General features: G+C 43.6%; 3 protein-coding genes across 5 annotated transcripts; 1 reads left to right on the forward strand and 2 right to left on the reverse strand.

Moving 5' to 3' along the window:
• Positions 1–395: 395 nt before the first annotated feature.
• On the forward strand, positions 396–2,057 carry rasd4 (rasd family member 4). The gene is made up of 2 exons (XM_030352727.1): positions 396–614; positions 728–2,057. Exon 2 carries the CDS (start codon positions 798–800, stop codon positions 1,425–1,427), a length of 630 nt encoding a protein of 209 aa, XP_030208587.1. The 5' UTR covers positions 396–614; positions 728–797; the 3' UTR covers positions 1,428–2,057.
• Positions 2,058–4,320: 2,263 nt separating this feature from the next.
• LOC115541002 (phosphoribosyl pyrophosphate synthase-associated protein 1) lies at positions 4,321–18,117 on the reverse strand. 2 transcript variants are annotated; one of them, XM_030352712.1, is made up of 11 exons: positions 17,453–18,117; positions 15,444–15,496; positions 15,255–15,321; positions 12,676–12,848; positions 12,108–12,223; positions 10,268–10,323; positions 9,778–9,923; positions 9,308–9,349; positions 6,997–7,067; positions 6,576–6,722; positions 4,321–5,577 (listed from the first exon to the last, which is right to left on the reverse strand). In XM_030352712.1, the coding sequence occupies exons 1-11, from the start codon at positions 17,533–17,535 to the stop codon at positions 5,419–5,421; spliced, it is 1,113 nt and encodes a 370-aa protein (XP_030208572.1). In that variant the 5' UTR covers positions 17,536–18,117; the 3' UTR covers positions 4,321–5,418. The 2 variants fall into 2 exon arrangements, with proteins under 2 accessions (XP_030208572.1, XP_030208574.1); XM_030352714.1 differs by lacking the exon at positions 9,308–9,349 and having other exon boundaries at positions 17,453–18,114.
• Positions 18,118–19,153: 1,036 nt separating this feature from the next.
• Positions 19,154–23,826, reverse strand: si:dkey-45d16.4 (eukaryotic translation initiation factor 5B). 2 transcript variants are annotated; one of them, XM_030352716.1, is made up of 7 exons: positions 23,680–23,826; positions 22,987–23,103; positions 22,099–22,240; positions 21,729–21,828; positions 21,282–21,402; positions 20,867–21,079; positions 19,154–20,345 (listed from the first exon to the last, which is right to left on the reverse strand). In XM_030352716.1, the coding sequence occupies exons 1-7, from the start codon at positions 23,726–23,728 to the stop codon at positions 20,218–20,220; spliced, it is 870 nt and encodes a 289-aa protein (XP_030208576.1). In that variant the 5' UTR covers positions 23,729–23,826; the 3' UTR covers positions 19,154–20,217. The 2 variants fall into 2 exon arrangements, with proteins under 2 accessions (XP_030208576.1, XP_030208577.1); XM_030352717.1 differs by having other exon boundaries at positions 22,987–23,138; positions 23,680–23,824.
• Positions 23,827–24,746: the final 920 nt, after the last annotated feature.

Raw genomic sequence — 24,746 nt, forward strand, 5'->3', positions numbered from 1 at the left:
AGTAGGGCTTGACGTTAAATTATGAAAAGACCCTTAGTTTACTGTTAATTAACTGTCATTGTAAAGTATTACCGATACAAATATAAAATAATCCATGGAGGTTTCCCTTTTTCTCTGGGGGGCAGGGCAACTATAAAAATAATATTTGTTCTTCTTTTCATTCAGTGCTAATTATATGAAGAGCTTCAGAATCAATGTCTCCAAGCCAGAATAAACAAGTCTTGCAGGATTCCTAATTAACAGCAGACAGATCACTCGATCTGACCTCTGCTCTCCTTCATATTCACATCCTCTATCCCAGTCTCCAAAGCCCTCATTGGCTGTGTGGCTCTTCCAGCTCAACAGGCTGCCTCGTTCGGATTGGCTGCTTCCACAGGAGGCAGAACTACTCGGCTGGTGAAAACAGCAATAAAAAGGAGCGCGTGTCTGTGTTTGTGTATGTGTGAGAGATCTCCCAACCAGATGAGCAGACGCTAGGCAACCGTGGGAACACAAGACGAGCGACGTGAATGAACTGCAAGTAAGTTGCAGCCAAGCAAGCAGAAACTACCTGGAAGCCCATCCTTCAACCATCAGAACCAATCGGCAGTTCTTCATCTGACCAACGGAGCCAGGTGGGTCAACTCCCCAGCTTCTTCCAGTTGAAGAGAAGCCATTTGATTCCGTTTTGCAACACCTACACAGAGGACATATCCGAGACTCTCTGCAACTCATTTTGACGCGACAGGTATTTCCGGGGAAAGCATCAATAATCAGGACCTCTTCCACCGCTCACCTAGCCAGCCAGCCAGCCAGCCATGTCTCTTACTGTGAAGGACAAGACCCGGGTCAGGCTGGTGTTCCTGGGGGCAGCCGGCGTGGGCAAGACGGCCCTGATCCACCGCTTCCTGCAGGACACCTTCGAGGTCAAGCACCGGCGCACGGTGGAGGAGCTGCACAGCAGGGAGTACGAGGTAGACACCGGCGTCAAGATCATCGTGGAGATCCTGGACACCAGCGGCAGCTACTCCTTCCCGGCCATGCGCAAGCTCTCCATCCAGAGCGGCGACGCCTTCGCGCTGGTCTACGCCGTGGACGACCCCCTGTCGCTGGAGGCCGTCAAGAGCCTGCGCGACGAGATCCTGGAGGTGAAGGGCGACAAAGAGGCAGCCATCGTGGTGGTGGGCAACAAGACGGACCGCGAAGCAGAGCGTAGCGTGTCTCACAAAGAGACGTTGGCCACGGTGGAGCTGGACTGGAACCATAGCTACGTGGAGGCGTCGGCCAAGCAGAACGCCAACGTGTTGGAGGTGTTCCGGGAGCTGCTGCAGCAGGCGCACCTGCCCAGCCGGCTGAGCCCCGCCCTGCGGCGCCGCAGGGAGACCATCCCCAAGGACGGCAGCTTCAGACCCCCCATGAACAAGACCAACAGCTGTGTGGTGTCCTGATGTTGACGAGGGGGAGGAAGTAGTGGGGCATAGCATGGGAAAGGGAAAGGTGTAGTTAGTGAGGCGCGAGAGGGTTGGAGGAAGTGAGGGCTGTTGCACAGGACTGGAGAGGAGGGGTAATACGGACTTGAACTCCTTTTGGTACTGATGAATATATGATCGATTGATGGAGAGAAACGAAACCGGGTGTTTCCTGACACTCGAATGCACTTTTTGAAATCATCGATTCAAAAATAGGGAAGTTTATTAAAATTAGCCAAAGGTAAACGCGCATATCAGTTTGGAGGTCATGATGTAGAAGGAGATACACCGAAGTGAATACGTCTTATTTGTATGTTGCTGCTTATTGGGAAACAGAGCGACGATGGTCGCATCAGGACGTATACTTTTCACTTTACAAATGGTATTTGCCAAGGCATTGCGACTGTTGCAAAATTAATTGTTTCCTCTTCGCAATTTAGAAATTGTATATAAATGTGTTGGCTGATTGCCAAACCTTATTTGTGATATTGGAAATTCATGATTTTACATAGTTTGTATTTCAATTTTCTGTGTCATTGTTTTTATTTACTTTAAGTATTTTTTTATTGAATTAAATGTTTAGTGTATAATAAACGTTTGTCATAATGAGTGCTTTTGTCCATCACGTTTTTACCCAATGTTGAGTAATGGTGAATGCATCACGCACGAGCCTGAATATAACTTCTACAAAGATTTCCCCAATAAATATAGGGAACTCAATTCAAACTTAATGGTGAAAGAAATTGTGAACCAAGTTCAAAATGTTTTCATCTCTAAGGGCAATTAGCAGTGAACTCACGATTGTATTTAACCTCTTCACAACACCATTTTCTCAGGCTTTTGCAGAAAATAACCCACCAAGAGTGTATTGTCTACTACAAGGGAAACAGTATGTTACTATGAAGAGAAAAAAATCAATGAGGATTCTACTGGGTCAGAGAGAATAAAGCTACAATAAAGAAGGTAGATTTCAGTTCCACCCGAAAATAGAGAGGATGTATTGGTTTAAGCAGTCTCCAAATAAAATCAATTAAACAAATGCACACCAATGCAAAAATGACATTAAAAGATGGATACGATACAGACAGGTGAATATTTCTAGGAATTATTGTTGAGGTTTGACATTTGACCCCTAGTTTGAAAGGTCGGGGCAGAATGACGACACCCAGCCAAACAATCACAATAGCACCATACTGCCACCAGATGGCTAAAGAGTCTGATGAATAAAGGATATTGACCTTTTTCCTGTCTATCGAATTCCATCCATTTCTTCATGCCTATTGAATGGGTAGAGTATTTACTGTACACTGATACATCATGCTTATTTTAGGTATAGATTTATTCTATGTTTTAGGTCTTGTCCATCACTTTATGTAATCTGAGGCGCTCACTCTTCACAAAGCTTGAATATAACATACAACATCTTTAAGTCATTCTTTAGGATGAACAAATGGTGAACTTAAGTCCTATCCGAGAGTTATAAAATAGTGAACTCTAAGGGTAGACTGGGTTAGAGGTGTAACCAATGAGTAAACCTGCTAACCAAGATGAAAAGGTAATGGCTGTTCTGTTTCCGTTGCCATGGTGATAGTCAGTGAAGCCTCAAATAAACCGCTGACGGATCCTAAGTTGAGGACTGTCATTGAAGTTCACATTCTAGAAGGTATACTTCAGTTTGTATGTCAGGGGCCTTGCATATCTACAGGTAAGTAGTTTATCCATTTCATACTGAGGAATCAAATCTGGAATCCTCTTGTAAAAGGGGCATCCTTCTTTTAGCAGGATAGGGAGCCCATAATGCATCATTTGACATACAAAATAAGACATTTCAAAGTTCACTTTTCAAAATGATTAAGGGTATTATACTTAAATGAATTGCTTCGACCGTATATCCGTTTTTGTATCAGCAAATGTAAATCAGGAAATTCAAAAACCTTAAGAGCTCAAGAGTTGTGCCGCCCTCTTGTGTTCATACTTTCACTGCACATTTAAGCGAAAATATATGATGGCCTATTCCCAATTAAGTCAAATTCATTGATCAAGAAAATGTCAGGCCAGTTCCTCCTTGAAGCCTCTTTAATACTGGACCCTCGTGGTATGCCAGAACCACTGCATTCTGCCACATGCAACATTCTTCAGTCAAAAGTCCTTTCAAAACCAGGCGCACTAATTGAAGAATGAAACAATTACTCAGACACTTTTGTAGATCATGTCACAGAAATCCTTTTAAAAATGAGTTAAAGTGACTTAGTCTATGTTTCTTCCAATTAATAACCAGACAATGGCAGAGAAATTAAAGCCAGTGGCTGCTGCACACAGAACCACACACTCTTACATAAAAAGTGAATTAGCCTTACCACTGAGAGACACACGCACAAGCGTTCACACACCTGACCACCCCCAGTATCCTACGCTCCACCACCAGATTGGAATCCACCAGGTTTCCTGTTCCAACTTTGAGGAAGTAGTCGCGCAGTGGCTGTTAACCGTTTGCTCGCTAGTTCCTCATTTAATGGCCATTTTATACCAGTCTTCCGCACTCGGCTCACAGTCAGCAGCAACGGCAGGCATCGCAGTCAGGCAAGTGTGCAAAGGCTCGTCTTTCTCACACGGAGAAACTAAATCCCATTGTTTGTCTTATTTAATTGATCATTTAACGATACATTTTGTGTATCGTTGGCTGTCGCCAAGTCTGGCTGTCTCTTCCCCTGGACTTGGTCAAAGCTCCTCAGTACAGCAACAACTCTGAGGCGTTTGGAACAAGTTCAGGGTTCGGGACCCAATCTGCCAGGGTTTGGAGGATGGGGATGGGGTTGAACGCTGTCCTGCTGGCTTCATTTGACTGATACTCGGTGTCTAGGGTGACACAAGATTTTCTGTTTATTTTTGTTTTATTAACTTGCTTTTGCTGCTTCTGCTTTTGAAATCACGTTACGTTATTTTGTCATCCAGATATGAAATGTAATGTGTAACGTATGTAATTGAATGTGGCGGTACTTGTTGTACCGCCACATTCAATTATGGTAACATTTATGTTGATGCAGAGGTCTTTGTTCAAGCCAGGGCACAATTCAGGGGGAGGATATTGTATATGTCGTGTTCATACACATCTCATGGCTTTATTCTCCACTTTTTAGGAAAACAAAGAAGGAGTTCATTGATTTAGATTATCTTTTGATAATATACGAGGATGAATGGATGACTACTTAAATGTACAAACTGGCAATGTTGCCTGCTTGCGTATTGATCAGCTATTGTGCATTTTCTTCATGGTTGACGAGAGATACAAGTAAATATTTGTATGAAATAAGCGGATGATTGTGAGATTTTGTTCAATAAAAATGGGGGGTGATACAAACCAGACAGACTTTTTGTTCTTAGTAGTGGTTTAAGGAGGAATAAAGAAACACTTCCTCTGCAACTGAAAGAGGTAGTGAAAGAAGCTCAGGTTCAGGTGCACACACACACACACACACACACACACACACACACACACACACACACACAATGTTTCAGATATTAACCTTGGTAAACACCAAAACAACCAAGTTATTACACTGCAATATATTCTACCTGCGTTCAGTCAAAGGAGAACAGAATTGTATTCATCCCAGAAAATGTTTAATTATCCAAATCAAGTAGCAGGGTAGGGCACTGGGAGCAGAACATACATACGATGACATACATAGAATAGGGGGGGGGGGGGGGGGGGTGGGGGGGAGAAGAGAAGCCCCTCATGGGAAAAACTGTACCCCACAAGCGTCGCACTGTAACCAGTTCAAGTTTCACATGGGCCAAACAGGATACACTGAAACAATAATCTCAAGCAAAAAAAATAAAGATGGAACGCCGAGTTGTGATTTGGTGGCGATTGGTCTTTCGTGTATGCTTCTTGCGTGTGAGCTCTGGTCTTGTAGGAATGTATTCGCGGCGAAGTGTGGCATTGTATGTGTATATACGTGGCTCTGTCTCAGTCGTCCACGGCGATGTTGCGGAACAGGTAGGCCATGGACTCCCCGTTGTGGATGCGGCGGATGGCCTCGGCCAGGATCATGCTGACGTCCACGGTCTTGATCTTGGGACACTGGAGCTTCTGCAGCTCGTGGGGCACGGTGTTGGTCACCACCACCTGGGGGCGACAGAGGACACGGGGCAGGCATTGAGTGGGGCCTTCTGGTTCGTTGACCTATCCTAAATGGTATTCATGCTTGGACTCGGGACACAATCCCGTAAAATTAAAAAAATAAATGTGAAAATCTGGCACCAACGTTCTTTGTAAATGGAAGAAGAGAATCTATATATGCATGTATACATATATTTTTACAGTTAAAAAGAAACATAACAAAACACTAAACACTGACATTTTATGTCAGTGTTTAACCCAGCTGTTACCGTAAATTAGGGTTTAAATTAGGGTTTTCAATTAGTAATTTAGTAATAAATAATGTCAACTGCCCATCACAAGTTACCAGAGTAAGTGATTCTGCTTTTTTTGTCTGGTGAGCAGCCAAGAAGAAAACCATAAAATAAAAACTTGTTTTCACCATTTGAAACAGAGAAAAGCAACCAAATATTTGCATTACGGAAACTTCTGAAACTTAAAGCTGCAGGTGTTCAAGAAGTTGTCCTCAAGCAGTGACTGAAAGGTCAAAGTGTTTGAGCTGGAATATACCACTGTCTTTGATGTTTTGGGCTTAGTATTCATCGTCAACATTGTGCTACCTTAACAATGCTGTTTATGAAGTGTGCCACACACCAGGGCGTTTTACCATGAGTGACAGAAGCTTAACCCTCTCTCGGACGCAGCCAACCACATGTGCTACACACACCCAAACACCCTCATGCGGGGGTGTCCATTTGTCGTGATGTTGAACATCACGAAGATCAGGAATGGAGTACCCACCAACCACAAACTGGTCGGTTGGGGCTGGCGAAAACTAAACAAAAGAAAAAAAAGCCTTTTCTTTCCCCTGACTTCATTGAAGGCATACCAACATGCTTTTAAAACAAAAAAAATGAGGGTTGACTGACAATTCATCAAACTGGAAGTCAAATACCTTGTTTATCCAAAATCATCCAAAATTACCAATCAATCAATTAAATCAAACGCTCCCTTGAGCAGCGCACCTCGTCGATGGCGGACTCCTCGATGCGCGTGGGGGCCTCGGCCGACAGCAGGCCATGGGTGGCCATGATGTAGATCTTGTAGGCTCCTCGCTCCTTCAGCAGCTCCGCCGCCGCCACAAAGTCCTCCACGTTGTCAACGATGTCGTCCTGCAGGCCAGAGGGGGGAGACAGAGAGCCAGGGCTCTGGTAAGAAGCCTCCCTTCTCCAGGCACATTGCCATAATGACATGGATTTATCTTTACTCATAGCTAGGTTTGTACGAAGTCACTTTGTTCTAGCTAGTTCTTGCAACATAACGGTGACACTTTGGTATAATTTCAAAGGCTGTTAACACCGCCAAAATGCTTGTACACTGCTGGACTGACATTATTTGAAAGCAAATGTTCCCAGTTATACTATTACCAGTGATGTGGGGGCTTACCACTATGATGGCGATCCGGCCTCCGACGTCCCCGACGACTGTTATGGGGGGCTTCTCCTTTGCCATCATGACTAGAGGGAGAGAGAGAGGGAGAAAAAGAAAGAGAAATGAGAAGGCGAATGAGCCTGTTTACTTTCAAGAAACTTTTGGGGTGTCTCACCAATGTCTCTGAGACTCAAATTATGGTAAACAATTCAATAAGCAGTAGTGAAATAAATCATGCCTAATAAAACTATGAGATCATAGGTTCCAACTACCACTCCACCAATCCAAACGCCCGGAGACCGACCGATAGGTCATGTTTGCAGTGAGCCTGCAGCGGGGTAGCCCGGTACAACTATCTATGGGGGACAACGGGGTCTAATTAGGGCCAGGGGTCTTGTTGGTTTTTGGTGTGGTGGTAAATTAGATCGGATCAGGGAGTTGGTAGACACAATCCACCTCAGATGCCACAAAACAAGAGTCCAGTTTAAAAGTGCAAATCTATCGCAGTTTGTTCGTGACTGTATTCACTATGCATCAAACATGACATAAAAGGATCCCCTCTCCAGTGAACCAAATCTCAAAATGAGTGGTTAGGCTCCATTTCATTGTTCAATTAATTGAAACCAATTTATCAAACTGAATGAGGATTTGCAACATAAAATGGACTCTGGTTGTCAACCAGTAAAAGGCCATGGGGGGCCACCTAGCAACAGCCTCCCCCCCCCTCCACTCCCAAAGCCAGCAGCAGCAGCATCATGTTGCTGGGCTTCTGCTCCACCCACTCCTTCAGAGACCGCCGGAGAGAAGGGGGGGGGGGGAAGAATCACACAGAGGAATCAGAGAAAAACAAAATGATATATCAATGCTGTTAGATGGAATACAAACGTTGCAGCTTTCTCAACGCAGCCGCCCACTTCACTTCGAGGGTTACAACCGTTGACCTAAGGTTTCGTGGACTTTTCGACTTTAGGCTGACGGACCCATTTCCCGGAGGCCATATATGGAAATAGTGCTGTGAGGGACACATGTGTTGGTCCTTCGGCAATCCGTCGAGGAGAAGGGAATATTTGGTATTTTGGTCAATGCACACTTGGCCAGCAGATGACGGTGCTGCTCTAGTGGTGGAGACGGGTGGTGTCGAAACACCTCTACCCGTCAGATGCCCGCATGCTGTTCAGCCCAAGCGATTGCTGCACAGAGGGGGACAACCGCTAAACACTAAACAGCCCCAATTTTACCAACAGGTGTGAGTATGATCAGTCATCACAAGCACTTCCAGAAACTGCCCTGCCCTGTGACATCACAATTTGCGGTGTCCTAGATGTATAATTGGCTTCTAATGGCTCATCTCACACACACACACACACACAGTGGTTAAATAGAGGCTCTTTAATGGCGGCTGGAGACTCAAGTTTCAAGTGACCAAAGCAAATTATGCCTCAGAAAGAGAACGCAAAAAGCAACGTCCTCCAAGTTTGAGTCAGTAAAATGGGTGGAATGCTTGATCTAAGCCGTTTTAACATTCACAAAGCTCAAAGCAGGGCCAATGGCAGGCTCAACGGCCATCTGCGTCTTTGGTTTATACGAGGACACTGGAACGTAAGGGGCGTTTTTACAATCCGATTGCAAATATGGAGTCCTGCATCAAACAGCATGATATACGGATTTGAAGATAGAATCACTGACATTCAAAGTCTGCATCCAAGACCTAGAGATCAGGCGAATCGATGCAAACAGAAAATAAGAACAGAAAAACAAACCAATAACCTTAGCAGCTCCTGATTTTAAAACCCAACATAGCTGTTCCACATCACAGAAATATCAAGATTGCCTGCTACTTTTCTTCAGACATCCTCCATTTCTCAGATTTCTACTCTGTGCTTTTCCACTATCCATGCTTAAAATATTAACAATTTTAAATATCAACACAATCTGTGCCATCTGAAGATCAACTGATCCATTTTTGATGACTACATACATATTTAAAGTATAGCACTGTTGGATTAGAAGCCAGTCATCGATTTCCACAAACCCAAGACCGATTGGAAAGAGAATGGAAAGAGAATGCCATGAAACCATGCTAGTGGAGTACCGAGGAACAGCTACGCTAACTATGCTAAGCTTAGCAAGCAAAACATGGCCAAGCGAAGCAGCCCGCCCATCATTAGACACTGATTCTTTAGATGCATTTTCCCATTCAGATACGGTTCATTGGAAGCCCTCTGGACTCATTTTCCCAAAAATCCATGCATTGATGCACAGGTGAATCAGAGAGAAGCAGCTTGTTGGTGGGGGGGGGGGGTGGGGGGGGTTAAGAAAGTCCTACTTGGTAGCTCTAGGCCAGGGAACGTTGCTCGACGACGGGTCTCTGCATTAGTCATGGACAGAACGGTGCAGGGTAAATACAATACAATTATACATCACACAAGCGTACTACCTCACGCACAATTCACCGATGAAGAGCAAAGGAGGAGTAGAGAAGATGTATATTATCATAAAGTACTGAACAATCTAAAGTACGAACAAAAGCGAACGTGCAAAAATAGCATCTCTATTGGAAGAATCCGATGAAAACCGCTATGCATCCTGGGACATAGTTTGTACCCTGGGACAAATAAGTGCGAATTGGTTGTACACCCATTTTATTGTACAATACAGGTATCAAGTAGTGAGCTATAGGCAATCAGATTTGCACATTCCCATTTTGGATCAAACTATATACAGGGACACTTTAAATAATGCAGTGTATAAGGCACAGGGGGACCAACTACTGTGGCGGTTGTGTTTGGGCCTTACGTGGGATCTCCAGACCGGTGTGTCCCGTGGTGGTCCGCGTGGCAGGGGGAGAATGGCGCCCGTCTGCCATGTCTGCCTCCGAACCAGGGGCCTCTCCGTGGATGACGGCCAGACCCAGCCTCAGTCGCTCAGCGTAGGACTGGGCTCTACACACGCAGAGTAAAGAGGTTCACCGTGAACATAGCGCTTTAGAACACACACACAGCATGTTGGATTGAAGGAGGTATACACACATGGTCATGTTATACATGTTAAGGAAGATGAATCTTATTTTACATATCGCCCCACAAAAAAACCACACACACACACACACACACACACACACACACACACACACACACACACACACACACACACACACACACACACACACACACACACACACACACACACACACACACACACACACACACTTTTCAGGGCCAAGAACATGATCACACAGGCAGTGGTGAAATGGTTAAGCGTTTAGACTGCAAAACGAGCGTTGTACCTCTTGGCAGCTGAAGGGGACTTTGCAACGATCACAGCGTTCCTGTAGTCCGGGATCTGAGGGGAGAGGGATATATACACCTCAGACAAATGCGTTCCAATGCTACGTTCACCTACTTTCACAGATGCTATAATATAGCAGGGCCGTCATATTTTTCTTATTTTAAAATTTAAGATGGTAATATGTGACCACCATGTGACTAATTGTCATAAGTAGTAGTGATTTGATATCAGAACATTTTGAAAACAAGAAAACAAAACATGTTAATGTTTATTTCATAAGACATAGATCAGACTCAAAGGTGTTACTTGTGCAAGCCCTGAAAGCTTACAAAAGCAGCATACACAGAAAGGCGATCTGTTGTAAGGTAGAGTTCGAACCCTGATCTGTACGGTATTAGTTTGTTTAAAGCAGCAGAGCCATACGCTGCATTCATAGCGATGTCAACGAGGTGTGTAGCAATACACCTGAAGTCCATTCACCTCCAATGTGTACAACATTACGTTGCGAAGCACTTAATTTTGTACATATATCGGCATGTTTTAATGTTTCAACACAAACGCATGCATCACATCTACCTAGAAGTTGCTATGATACAAATACCTCTCAAATCAGAGGTGAAGACTCAAGTCACATGATTTGACTCCATTCTGACTCCGGTCGCAGATTTAAGGACTTGAGACTACCATTGATGACTTCTCTTGAAAGTAAGAATTTACTCTTTTTCATATGATTTGGTGATTTCTCACTCAATAAACAAAGCTTACAGTGTAAGAAGCTTATTGAATTCAAAACACTATGAAATCAAAAAAATAAATAATGATACTACAATTGTATCCCTCTCGGATGAAGCCAACCACATCGACCGCTTCCCAGACAGAGCTCCATACATCCACAAACATTCTGCGGTGAGCATACCCTCTCGGCTGCAGCGAAACTTCGTCATGACATTGAAGTTCCTCCAAAAAGGCACTTTGACGTCACAAAAAACCGGACCCGAGTTTGGAGCAGAGTATAATGGTCACAAACTGGTTGGCAGAGAGGATAAAAACATAGGATTTTAAACCCGTTTTTTCTTCATTGCTCTTAATTACTTAAAGGATTTGGATGGTTTATTAAGACCCCCAGGTTGATGGTTGACATTGTCCGTGTGGTGATGTACATCAGCCCTGATTTTTGTTGAACTAACCTCCTCACCCGTTGTTAACACATTCCGAAACTCTGCAGTTGGCCAATTGGCCTCCATTACAATATAAAGAATCTCCCATGGATGTATTTAAATTTTGTCCAACACAGGTTAGAACACTGGTGCTGCCCCGTCTAGGGAGCTTTCGCCAAAAAAACAACAACACTTAGATTAAACTATGCTCTAAATTGAGAATTACCACACTATCTGTAAAGCAGCCACTATCAAAACACAGAAATATAACTTTGCTACTTGCATGCGCATTGGCGTGTATACACAAAATAAAAGCGAGTGAATTTTTAATTTTTGTCCACTATTAGCGAAAGCTACCCAGAAAGGGCAATTCTAACTATCCTGGGTTGGACAAAGGGCCAAATTCAGAGCTCATCTACACCATGAGGAGGTGACTTGAAAAAAAATCCTAGCTGATTTATAACTTGGCATAGACAAGGTCCACAATTAACCTTTGTTCAAAACAAACCGGCCCAAACCGTTAATGTAGCTGTGTAGTGGATACATCCCTCTGTGACATGTTCAAGAAGGTAAGTTAACTTTTTTAGATTCTGTTGCCCATCCCTTTAAATGTGGATGGAAGGAAACACTTTGACGTGGCGTTGTGACATTTAGTCAGTCATAATGTGGGCGTGGCCTTACCTCCTCCTGGATGTACTGGATAAGGAAGGGAGAGGCCCTCAGGTTGTCCACTGGGCAGCTAAAGAATCCCTGGATCTCCTTCTGATGGAGGTCCATGGTGATGATGTGCGTTAGTCCTGCAGTACAAGAAGGACCACATTAGATTATGACAATCAAAATAAGGAAACGCTAATGGTATCAGTCATACTACAGCCAGAATTTAAATGTTCTCACAGTTCCCAAACCGGCTGCAGCACCAGACATCTGGTGCATTCTGGACATACAGCACATACCAAGAGGGCCAAAATCTGATGGGCAAAAGATCATTGTGCCGTTCAAAATCCCCAAAAGGTAAACCAAATACGAGTGTGTAGCGGTTCCACAACACCGCACCGCTACCCAGTGGGGACTCGAACCGCCGACCCCGGCGTCGGAAGGCAAATGCTCTAATCGACAAGCAAAATGACTGCAGCCTTTCCAGTCAGCAGTTTGCCACAGAGCCTTTCCAGTCAAAGTTTGCCACAGAGGAACATTGTCAACCGGGTGTGAACGACGACCTCTTGGCGCCCGTGGGACTTCACACACCCACCTGCTTTAGCCAGCATGGAGGCCAGCAGCTTGCACACAATGGATCCCCTCTTCCTCATCTTGCACTGCTTGCTGTAGGGGAAGTAGGGGATGACGCCGATGATGTTCTTGGCACAGGACGTCTTCAGGGCATACGCCATCACCAGCAGCTCCATGATGGCCGTGTTCACATCCCTGGGGTAGAAGATGATCATAATAATAATAATAATAATAATGATCAAAATCAATCAAGATTACTTAACCACGCAACCGTCACTTGGAGCTTACCCTCGGGGATTCAGAATTTTGTGGGAAATAACGGAAGAAAATAAAGCAAGGATTAATTGGCACTTCTAAAAAGATAACTGGGACCGTTTTTTTTACATGGTGAACAAATAAACAACTAATTAATTGTTGTTCATCAATTTGTTTCCTTTGATTGACAAAATGATTGTATCATTATAGGCCAAAGATAAGTATTCAAATTTAAAGCCATTATGCAGAAAACAAAACCGAAGAAATAGGAGTTGATTATTCTGCATTTCGTTGGCAACAGACTTTCATTTCAAAAGAAGTCAATCAACAACATGTAACTGCTACTTTTAATAATGAACATGCTAACGGACCATTTTTTCTTTGAAGGTTTCGAAACTTAACCCCAGCTTAACCCCAACATAAAAGGTGTCAAGTGGATCCAACAATTTGATTGATGATTGTTGATTGATTTGATAACAAAACATCAGCTCAGTTGGCTTATTCTTTGTACAATGAGTAATTTAACTTTTAGCTTCAAAGATTTCATTATTGCCTTGATGGGGATTTAAGTAATGACGAATCAAAGTCATGATCGACGCAAGTGCTGACTAGTCACCTGTCAGGTCTTTCTAAATCATCTGAACCAGTTAAATTCTGTTGCATTTTTCACATGCCACACCTCCATGTTATGCTTTTTAAAAATAGACTCCTCAATGTGGACTCCGCCCTATTACCTGTTGGTTTGCTGCCTCTGGCAAACAAACAACCTCATTCTTAACTGGGCGTTCCCATAATCATTCAGTCAGCTGTGACCTCATTCACACATCCTTTAGGTGCAAAAACATTCCAAAATGTCTGCCGTGCTGCCCCAATGTTGACGTTGATAAACACCACAATTGTATCGTTTCGGCATGTGGACAATGGTCAGTTATGTGGTTGGCCTCGTTTCCTCCTCTGTGACTCTGGATACCTAGGGCAGTTGCAATCAAGAACATACTGCAACATCAGGCTTTAGTGAGTTGAATTCTCCGCAGACTGAATTCCCTTCACAGTCTGCTGAGGGCCGGGTGCCATGCAAGACATTACAGAGCAGTAGCCTGTGGAATCTTAGAAATGTTGGGAAACTAATGACCCTTTTATAACAGAAAAAAACAACCAAGCTTTAAACAAACAAGAGGCCTCTCTCTGCAATGCAAAATATCTCCACCTCATTACGACAATCTGCTGTATAGACTCCACATACACAGATCAAACATCCGGGACAGAAGCACAGATTGTCCTGTGTTTAATGTTGGATATTGTTGGAGATGTTGCACTTTCTTGGTTTTAATAGCATGCTGATCACTTACAGTAGCCTCAGATGTGGTGCCGTCTGACTATCATAATGTGGAGTAGGGATGGCGAAAATGTAAAATATTCTTGACCGACCACCGACCCTCATTAACCGGTTAACCGATCAGATTAAAATGTGCAATTTGAAATAACAGCCATTATAATAACAGGCACTATTTCGTAACTGCTTATCTCTCTCCGTTTTGCCTCTGATTCACACACACAGACACACACACACACACACACACAGACTCTCCGATTGAGAGGCAGTGGCTCTAACCGCGGCACGACCTGTGTTTGAATTGAAACACGAGGCATGCTTATTGCAAGTTGACCGTGTGTAGAGAGCTGGGCCAATCGGAAGAGGGCAGCGTTAGGAGCTCATTTGAAACATTGCCGCTGCTCATTGAAGGAAATGATAGCTCAGAAGAGAAGCCGCTGGTTTAGTTTGGAGGAGACGGAAAATTTGAGTGTGAAGGATAATTTTTTTCACTTCACAAAAAAAGATCTTGGAATGAGATGGCCAACTGTAGTCTTCGAGTTTAGTCTACTGTCCATAATAATTTAGAGATCATATTCTCCGCTGCTCGCATGCAGGATTATTTAAGTCTTGAGTAGAGATTAAACAGTGGGCTAGAGACGCGGTGTCCGTCCAACTTCCAATAAGTCACCTCATCTGATCATCTTTTTGTGTGAAGTGAAACCAACACACACTCCACAGTCCACACTGACCCCAATTTCTTTTTTTTTTAACCGACAAGCGACAAGATTGATCGGTTAACGTTCATACGGTCAACCATCGGTCAAACGGTCAACGGTTAACATCCCTGAAATGGAGGGGACTTACTCTATTACCCGGTCACCAAACAGGACCAAGGAACAGACTTAATGTGCAGACAGAACTATTAGAACGCAAAACACAGGTGTTCCCTGACATAATAGGTGCATGGGCACATGTTAAACAGGACTTTCAAATCCATTAGACCAAGAGGCTAATTGAGAAGAGTAGCTCACCTGGGAATTGTCTGGATGATAAATATGTCCTGGCCACGGACAGATTCTTTCACATCCACTCTCGTCTCTGACATGAACAAAACGACAATATACGTTTGAGTAGAATGAAAAAAAAGAAAATAAAAACATCTATAAACATTTAACAATTAGCATCCCTTGAAAAATAATTAAAAGGATTCTCAAACTTACCTCCATTTGACTCTTGGTAAACTACTGACTTGCCCAAATCAACTCCTAGGCGCCTGAAAAAGAATAACACCACAAAAGTACAGGCATGGTCAGGCACAAAACATTTGCACGTGTGTGTGTGTCTAGTCATGTCACAGTGACAACTTCCGATCAGCTGATGTGACATTGTGGCTCTCTTTGACAGACCTATCCCAAGGCTACAATCGTTGTAGTCAGCAGTGCATGGAAGCAGCACCTTTAAACATGAGTCAGCGATCCATGTTTCTGATGAACAGTAAGAGACCAGAGAAGTAAAGCACATTGCATTGTGCAACTGTGGTATAAAGTGGGTACTTCAGGGTTTCCCACAGCACTTTACAGCTTATGCGGCCAGCTAAAGAACACATTTCCATCTTAACTAGGCCGGTTTTGAATATTTTAAAGGTTAAATTGAACAAATTCTTTAACTACTCTTATTTCAGTTGTTGTTGACAATCTTGTTTAGCAGTTTTCTTTTAATATTTGTGAAGTTCAAATTGCACAATTTGAACTTTGCCAACATTTTCTCCGGGAAACTCTGTACTTGGATGGCTGCAAATCGGATAAAGTGCTTTAGATGACATGGGACACAGGTTGGATTATTGCGTCTGAGGGGTGTGTAATATAAACAGTTACAATATGCTAACCCTGTCAGGGGGCTTGTGGGGACAACGTCCCAGAGGGGGTAGTAGAGAACAAGTCCCCCCCTCCCCCCACAACATTATCCCTTTACCCAGCTCAAGGACATGTGCATGTGGTTCCCACATGTTATTAAGTAATAGTTAGTTCTGAAACTAGCCTATAATCATGTCCCGAGGCCTGCGGCTGCCTTAACTCTGATTAACTTATATGGCCTTGACAAAATATGTAATTTGTGAAAATATATATGTTTTGTAAAAGGTTAAAAATAGGTTACAGCAAGAAAGCCACAGGATTTCAGTTTCTCATAGCTGTCATACTGTTGCACAGTGCTGCATTAGTGATGAATGAAATCAGGGGGACGATACAAACACAAACGCATGCAGACATCAACACAACTTGGCCGACATTTTACGATTACAGGATGCTAAGATTTACGAACAACTAATTGACCCCTTTTGTGTGATGGTGATAATTTCTCGTAGTTTTCCCTTAAAATGATCAAATATGAGCTTCAGAATGTCATTGAGTTAGGAAAACTATTGAATGTCCATATACTTCAAGGTAATGACCCTCAGATAGAGTGTTTAGAATAGTATTTTGAAACAACTTGATATTTCTTGGTGTAGAATTCAAAATTTTTAACAGACAATACGGTTGGGCAATAGTTCCAAGAATAAAATTAAAGCGACTTAAAGAGAGGTTTTAAAATGTCAGAACAATGATCAAGCAGTTGTAGTCAATAACAGGAGGAAGGTTTATGGAACATTATAAATTAACTGCTAGTGTGTAATATGATAATGAAGACACGCCATCATCGTCATCGTAATAAATGAAGTTGGGAGATAAGTTTCAGTTTCAATACGACAACAAGGGTGGTGTTTGTATTTTGCCTCGTTTGAAAGAATCATCATTTGAGTCTACATGCTCAAGTGACCATGATGCATAGGCCTATATTCATAAAAAGCATTGGACAGATGTTGGCACATTAACACGAACGAGACATTAATTTAGCTATAAAGATATTTCAATGTCAGTGTATTTCTGACTTTACTTTCAAAAGGCTGAACCGACCCCAACGTGTGTAGGCTACGTGTGGTCGACCGTCCCGGTACGACAGCCAGAGCCCGTGTTGTCCTCTTAAACAGAAACTAACTCCAACTATATTCGGAAATGGCCCAATTGTATTCGGAAATGGTCTACGCTAACGAAAAATAATAACACAATATTTCACCATAATATACTTCTAATCTAAAAAGAATCGCTCAGGTTTAACAGTTCTGTGATAGCCTAATACAAAAATAAAACACAAATCGATGAATGGAAATGACTGACAACTGAGCCATACTCACTCGGTGATCTTCTTGGCCAGCTCGATGCACGCAGGGGTCGAGTTGGCAGAGAAGACCCGGTAGCCGCTCTTCGAAACGTTCATTGTGGAGGATCAGTGGACGGCTGGCGAGACGCGAGACGACGGTGGACTCGGCAGTGGCCGACAGGTATATTTTGGGGCAACAATATTAGTGTGTGGTTGCCTCCCGGAAACCGTGTCAACTTGTCTCCCTCTCGACCATGGACTTTCAATTGAGCTAATTTAAGGGTTGGGTTTGCGTAGACCCCTACACCTAAAAAAAACAATCAGCTACTGGATCTCGACCCTTGGTGGGTCTCTTTGTCAATGGACCGGCTCCGTGGATGTTACTGAAGCTAAACAGGTGCTCCCGCGACGACGTGACGTTTGTCGGGGTTGGTAAACAAACACATTACCACCGATGGGCCAATTGTATGGTTTAGCAGAAACCGAGGACAGTTACAAATGTTGACTCACGGGTTACAGTCAGTATGTTTGTCTTCAACACATATTCAACGAACTGTTTAATGCGGCGGCATTATACATTAAGTAGCGATATCACGGGGCGAAGAAGAGGTGCGACGAAGCTGCGATTACTGTGCTGTCAAGTCAAACGCAGCTAGTGTAATATAAACTTTGTTGCAATGCGGCCGCTTCCAGCAGCAGTGGGAAATGCCACGCAAGCATTCATTGGATGGATTGACAGACCACGGGACCGACGTTTGAGTCATCCAATCAGGAGTTTTCCACAACGGAAGTGGGCGCTATCCTTCAACTAACCAATCAAATGCATGCATGTTGGGCCGTGTCATCTGAGGTCAAAGGCACGGCGTCGAAGCGCATGGTTTTGCAAGACAACAGTGTTCTTCTGAAATAGGCAATTAATCGACCCAAAATAAGGTGCTTTCATTTACTAAAGTATTAAAACAAAAAAAAATCGACATTGTCTGCTGACTGTAACTGACGTTGTCAGTCAAACAGCATTCAATATTATAGCCTATTATTTATATAGGCTATCATGAAGTGTAGAATTACTAGTAGTAGAACTACTACAATTATGCTTTTTCTTTTTATCAGTTTATGACGCATTACTTGTATGTAATTTAGATATTGTATCATTGCATGTTACAATAGCTGTAGTAGTATGTTTGCTAGACATGATACCTTTAGGAAATATGTAATATAATTGTTTCCGGTGCAGCCATATATTTTATAGTCCATCATTAGTCTATATTCTCATACGATGATTGGACAAAGTACATTCTCAAGATAGTGTAAGATTATTCGAAAAGATAAAAAAAAATGAAGGTAAGGCAAGAAGGTAATAAGGTATGGGAGTGCCCAGATATCATCAGGTGGACAAGTGTAGATACATTTAAAGAGCCCCTATTTTATCACCAGGTTTGTGTTTGATGAGCCCTTACAAGCCATTAAAAATCTGCCATGCCCTGACCATTGATTTGAAGACATCATAAGTTGGAGTGTCCACAGAAAGATAAGCCTATCAGTAACTATAATTAAGCTATTGCTAGAGAGAGTGGCGCCTGCCTGTTTGTACCGGTATATTAGTAAACTGGCATTGGTCTGGGTAATGCAAGTATCTTTGTGTGACTTGAGGGAGGGCGTGTATGCACCCCATGATGGCTGCCATCCCAACACAGGGTGTACCCTCATCTTGATAGACAAAAGAGGAAATCCCAAGAAGATTTGAAAAGTATAATTTATCAATTAATTTGTTTGTTGAAAATTCTTCAAATATTCCCCCAAAATATTTTTCTCTAAGACCGAAGCATTTCTTTGAATTGTGTTCAAAAAGTTATTAATCCCACTGCTGGACCTAGCAGTGGAAGCTAATCTTAAAGGAGAACACAGCTTTCCTCTGCTTAATGAAACCGAAGTGAAGGGCGTTTTCTGGAGAGTCACTAGCCCAGCCCTTAAAACGAATATAAACCGAAAGCTTTTTTTTTTTAAGGCGGCGTCAAGCATGGGGTTGTGTTCTCCTTAAGGTCAGAACCTAGCACTTTCAACAATTCCCCATCGTTATTTTACACAACATATTCAACATACACCCAATGCGGCAAGTATTAGCCTAGCCATGTATACCCTGTCGGGTAATTATTAATTAAAACTATGAAATCACAAACCACCTTTTATCTGTGCCAAAGCGTCAGACTTCTCTTCTGAAACGTAAGGCTCACAACAATGTTTCTCCACACCTATTACTCTACTATTGTAACAAGAGCACACTGACTTCAGGTATACACAGTACACAAACCTGTTCAGCTGCACTTGGCTGCATGCTCCTCCTAGAAACTCCCTGCTCGGGACCATTCTGTTATCAAGATAACGTCACAGTAATTGCAGCAATACATAATCTAAAAAAAGCGTGACATGAGATTCTTTGACATCCAGTCATTAAATCGGGTTCGCCCTTCATCAACAACACGAAGTGAAAGCAGCACCCTGTCCTTACACGCCTGCACACACGCACACAGCGAGCCTCGTAAGGACGACGGCAGTAGATGAAGGCAACTGCGACAGCCTTGTTGTTGTGGGTGTGTGCGTGCGTATGCGTTCCTCCTCCGAGCTCCTTGGTTAATCTACTAGAGGTATCTACTGGCCTGCTAGGGCCCATCAATCCCCCCCCCCCAAGGGTCCATGGGGTCCGTGTGTGGGGCGCCGCGGGGCAGCGCTGCCGTCGTGCTCCTTGACGCAGAGTCCACCGTGTCTTGTTATGGAGGTCTTCTGGGGTTTCTCTTCCCTCCTTCAGCCTTTCAGGATCTTCTCCTTGAGGAGGTCCAGGATCACCTGCCTCTCTTGGCTCTCCAGCCGGAACCTCCGCTCCCTCTCCTTCCTCTCCTCCTCAAGACGCTCTCGCTCCAGGCAGATCTTACCTGCAGGAGTACCAATCATTGCAACACTCTAGTTACAAGGGCATAAGATGACGTTCACTTATGCGACCACCATTACTCCAGGGAAGGCCCGATTCATGCAAATATAATTCTGCCTTTGGTTCACCAAAAAATGTTAGGCTGCAGGAGGACTTAAAGTAAAACCGACAACGAATACCACTTCTGGATAGGTTTGCATATAGATGACGAGCTCTCTAGGCTAAGCACAAGCTATTGCATGCATCATTTCTTACTGCCTGATATTGAGGCCCAGTCAACCAGTCAGCAAATATCAAACAGGCTTAAAAATCATGCACTGATCAATGCCTGAATACAGCGGTGACCTCGGCCAGGTTCACACTTGCAAAAGAGTGTGAACCACGTTGTGTGGTAGCTGGAAATATATAGGTTAAATTAATAAATACTAACTTATCTTATTTAATTAAATCTACATCTCAAACATTGGACACTCGTCTGGTGCTAGGTCAACTTGAGGGAAAAATAGGTAACACCAAGAATCTCACTCCTCTGAACCTCCAGCTCCTCCCTCCTCAGCGCTAGCTCCTCCTCCCTGATCTGATGCTCCGCCTCTGTGCGTTTCTCCAGGAACCGGAGGGCCTCTGAGAAGCTGTGGTGGCAGCAGCACTGGCAGGAATGCCTGGAGCTGTGTACTACTGGCCCAGGCTCCTCAGCTGGCGCGTCCCCCTCTGACTCGGCTCTGATGGACGACGCAGGTGCTTGGCAGCGGAGAGGATGGGAAGGAATAACCGATTATCAAGGCGCAAGAACCTGGTGATCAGCGGCTCAGCTGGATTTAGAGCATTCAATTGTATTGTGTTGATGTGTTGGTTTATATGTCGTTTGGTAATGTTAAAGTAAAGTGCAGTGAGGATGATGGTGACGCATTTAAGGTTCATTCAGCCAATTTTGGCTGCTTACAACTAGGTTGGGTGGCATCCTCTCTGCTTGCTATTATGCCGAGGGCGGTGACGTCTGGTTTGTCCTGTTCTGGTAGAAACAGGTCTTCCGGTGCTGCTTTCCTGACCAGCTCACTTGCCTCCTGTCAAGGATATGAAAAGATGTATATTATGGTTATTTCCATGGTGTACATAATCACAACTTGAAGAGTTTCTCAAACAGGGGTTCTTGTGGTACCCCAAGACTAATTCATGGGTGACACAATCTGAAAACATCAAATTAACTCAAATCAGTTGACTGAACACTAACTTTTTAAAACATGACATTAAGATTTGCCTGGGATGCCTTGGATTCATTCTTCTGTTTGCAGAGATGTATTTCCCCCGGACATAATCAATGCTATCTTTGTTGCGGTGGTGGTTGAAAATGATAGCCATGGATTCAGTGGCTGACATCACAGACCCTCACCTGGACTCTAGGGGTCTTTTGGCTGCTCTTCCGAGCTTCCAAGTCCATCACTTCATGGAGCAGGTCCTCTTTCTCTGCATACAGAGCCTCCGTTCCACTCCTGAAGAGACGCACGTTCAGACAGTTAAGACAATAACAACTGTCCATGTCAGCACTATCTCCTCCCGCTACAATCTGAGTTGCAGGGGGTTTGGGTTACATGGGAACCTTACACTGGCAGTCACAACTACATAGACGGCCATTGGAGGCCATCGTTACATCTGATCCTACACACTGATCCTACGTTTTTAAATGTTTTGCATTCTAACCCATTTCATCTGCCGTAAATTGTTTAAGGGTTTATTGTACCTGCCATGGGTGTTGCACTCACCTGCGCAGTCTGAAGAAGTCCTGTTTCTTGTAGTAGTCCAGCAGCAGCAGGGTTCTCTCACGGCAGCGCCGTGCATCCACCTCAAAGTACTCATCCTGCATCGAAGCTGTAATGATCTCCGCAATGCGGGCCCAAAGCCTGACTGCACGAGCCGACACACACACACAAACCTCTTTAAGTGGTGACACCTAATGCTGCTTTCCCACAGCCACAGTGCTCCACACACCGTCTTCCTTCATGGTTTTCATCATGACTTCTATTGCATTATTTATTTTTTAACAATCCCAGATATTCAAATAACTTTTGTATAGGGCTTTTGCAAGAAATATGACAAACCGATGGTGGGACCATTAATAATGTCCAGGGCTTATAGTTCAACGGAAGTGAAGAGGCTCTATATAAGAACAGCAATGTTTGTTAAATGTTCATCTCAGATCCAGCAGTACTACTATGCTTTTGATGCGAGCAGAATGTCTCGGGGGTATAGCACAGGGACTGGGAACCAAACACTGAAGTGGGCGGAGATACGCATGTTTGTTCTTCTGTTTTTAGATATTTTCAGATGAGAAACTCAAGGGGATTTCTATAAATGTATTTATACGTTGGCAAGTCTATACAGTGTTGGTTTAAAACCATTTATTTTGTTCTAAGAAGGTTGGTATGCAGTCAGATAGATTGTTTGAGCTTGTCTGCCCATTGGGAAAAGTTTACTAGTGCTGGCTGAGCATGTATTCGCTACTGCCAATTACAAGCTTACAAAACGCGTACAAACAAATATGAAGCTAAATAAAGCGAAACACCCCGTTCACTCAGAGTTCAGCTCGTCTTGAGTTGTGAGGCTATCCGTTGGTTCCTAGCAAAGGAGCAACAGACGATGTGACCCCTCACCGCTTGAATCCTTTGTGCTGAAGGGATTCTGGGCGATGACCTCCCGAAGAAGGATGATGTCATGACGAGCCGAGAATCGCACCTGGCGCTTCCGTGGGGGGATGGCCAATGAGAAGCCTGATCAGAAAACCAGTAGAATAGACCGCACTTCACTGTAAGATAATGACACAGAATACAATAAAACGCACTACAAGATAAGAATGACGCGGAAAACATTAGGACCCACTTTACCATTGAACAATGATACGTAAATATCATAACAGATAGCTATTTCTGAGTTTTTAAGTTTCCTTAACGTGCAATTATGAAACCGGAGTAGTTTGTGATTGTATCTGCTCTTACAAAGCACTCTGTATTTGTCCAGGTGTATGCAGGGCAAGACAGTGTGCTCAAAAGAACCCAAAAGAACCCGCCATTCATGCTTGAAATAAGGTTACAAGTGTTTAATCCATGGTGGTATTGCGTGTTCCATATATAATCGTGTGTGTGTGTGTGTGTGTGTGTGTGTGTGTGTGTGTGTGTGTGTGTGTGTGTGTGTGTGTGTGTGTGTGTGTGTGTGTGTGTGTTTACACACAAGTAAACCTGTGAGGATTCCTCCATGACATTATGGAGGGTATGTTTTAAGTCTGCCGGGGAACACACAGGTTGAACACGTTCAATATAAATGTTGATCAGTGTGTACCCAACTATTACCGTTGCCGATCGCTATTTCCATCACACGTTCCACGTAACTTGTTATCATGTATCCATGAGCCAATGATTACGAGCAGAGTAGTGAGCCGATTAAGAGTACTTCCGGGAGCGGGTACGTAAACTTCACGTCACTGTAGACGTAAAACCACCAGTACACGTTCCGTACTGACGAGTAGCCTGCAGACGTTGGCGTTGCATCGTACTGCGCTAACTCTAAACGGCCACATGGGGGAGACAGAGGACTGTCCTTAAAGCAGAGTTCACGATTATTAATGAACAGTTATGCCAAAGATTATATTTTAGGTATATGAGGAGTCAGCAACATTGTGTAGCCAGTACTAAACACTACTTATTCGATACTACTTGTACTACTATGTCTACTGCTTCTACTAGTGTAACTACTTCTATTGATCCCAATTATTATGTAATGACAAATAAATGTATTTACTTTTTGTCCACAGCAACCCAAAACGCTACTTTGAATAAACATGTCCCTAAAAAAAGACAATAATTTGATGGTGCTGGTTAATCTGTTCTTTAACTGCTGTGTTGAGATATCGGTAGGCCTATTTTCCGGAGAGCGAGCAGATTTCCTGCATGGTGACAAAAGGAGGCTGACCGCAGGCTGTTCATAGGGCCGTGGTCTGCCATCTCAGCCTCTCTAATCATTGTCTGACTCCCTTTTCTTTCTCTCTCGCCTCTCTCTTTTCTCTCTTTACAACCTTTCTCTTTCTCTCTGGTCCTCCGGGTCTCTCTCTCTCTCTCTCTCTCTCTCTCTCTCTCTCTCTCTCTCTCTCTCTCTCTCTCTCTCTCTCTCTCTCTCTCTCTCTCTCGTCTCTTTGTCAGGCTCTGTCTCCCCTCCCCTTTCCCTTCTCTCTCTGTCTTTTTCTCTCCCTGTCCCACCTCATTCCATCTCTCTCGCTCTCTTCTACTCTTCGTATCCGTCTGTCACCAGTGACCCTTGTTCATTTCTTCAGAGAACTAATTTCACTTACAGAACACACTTCAACCCACACTCTTCTCAGTAAAAACACACCAGAGATTACAATCTGAGTTGTTTGAGAGAG

This window comes from Gadus morhua, chromosome 3 (assembly GCF_902167405.1).
Source record: "Gadus morhua chromosome 3, gadMor3.0, whole genome shotgun sequence".
NCBI lineage: Eukaryota > Metazoa > Chordata > Actinopteri > Gadiformes > Gadidae > Gadus > Gadus morhua.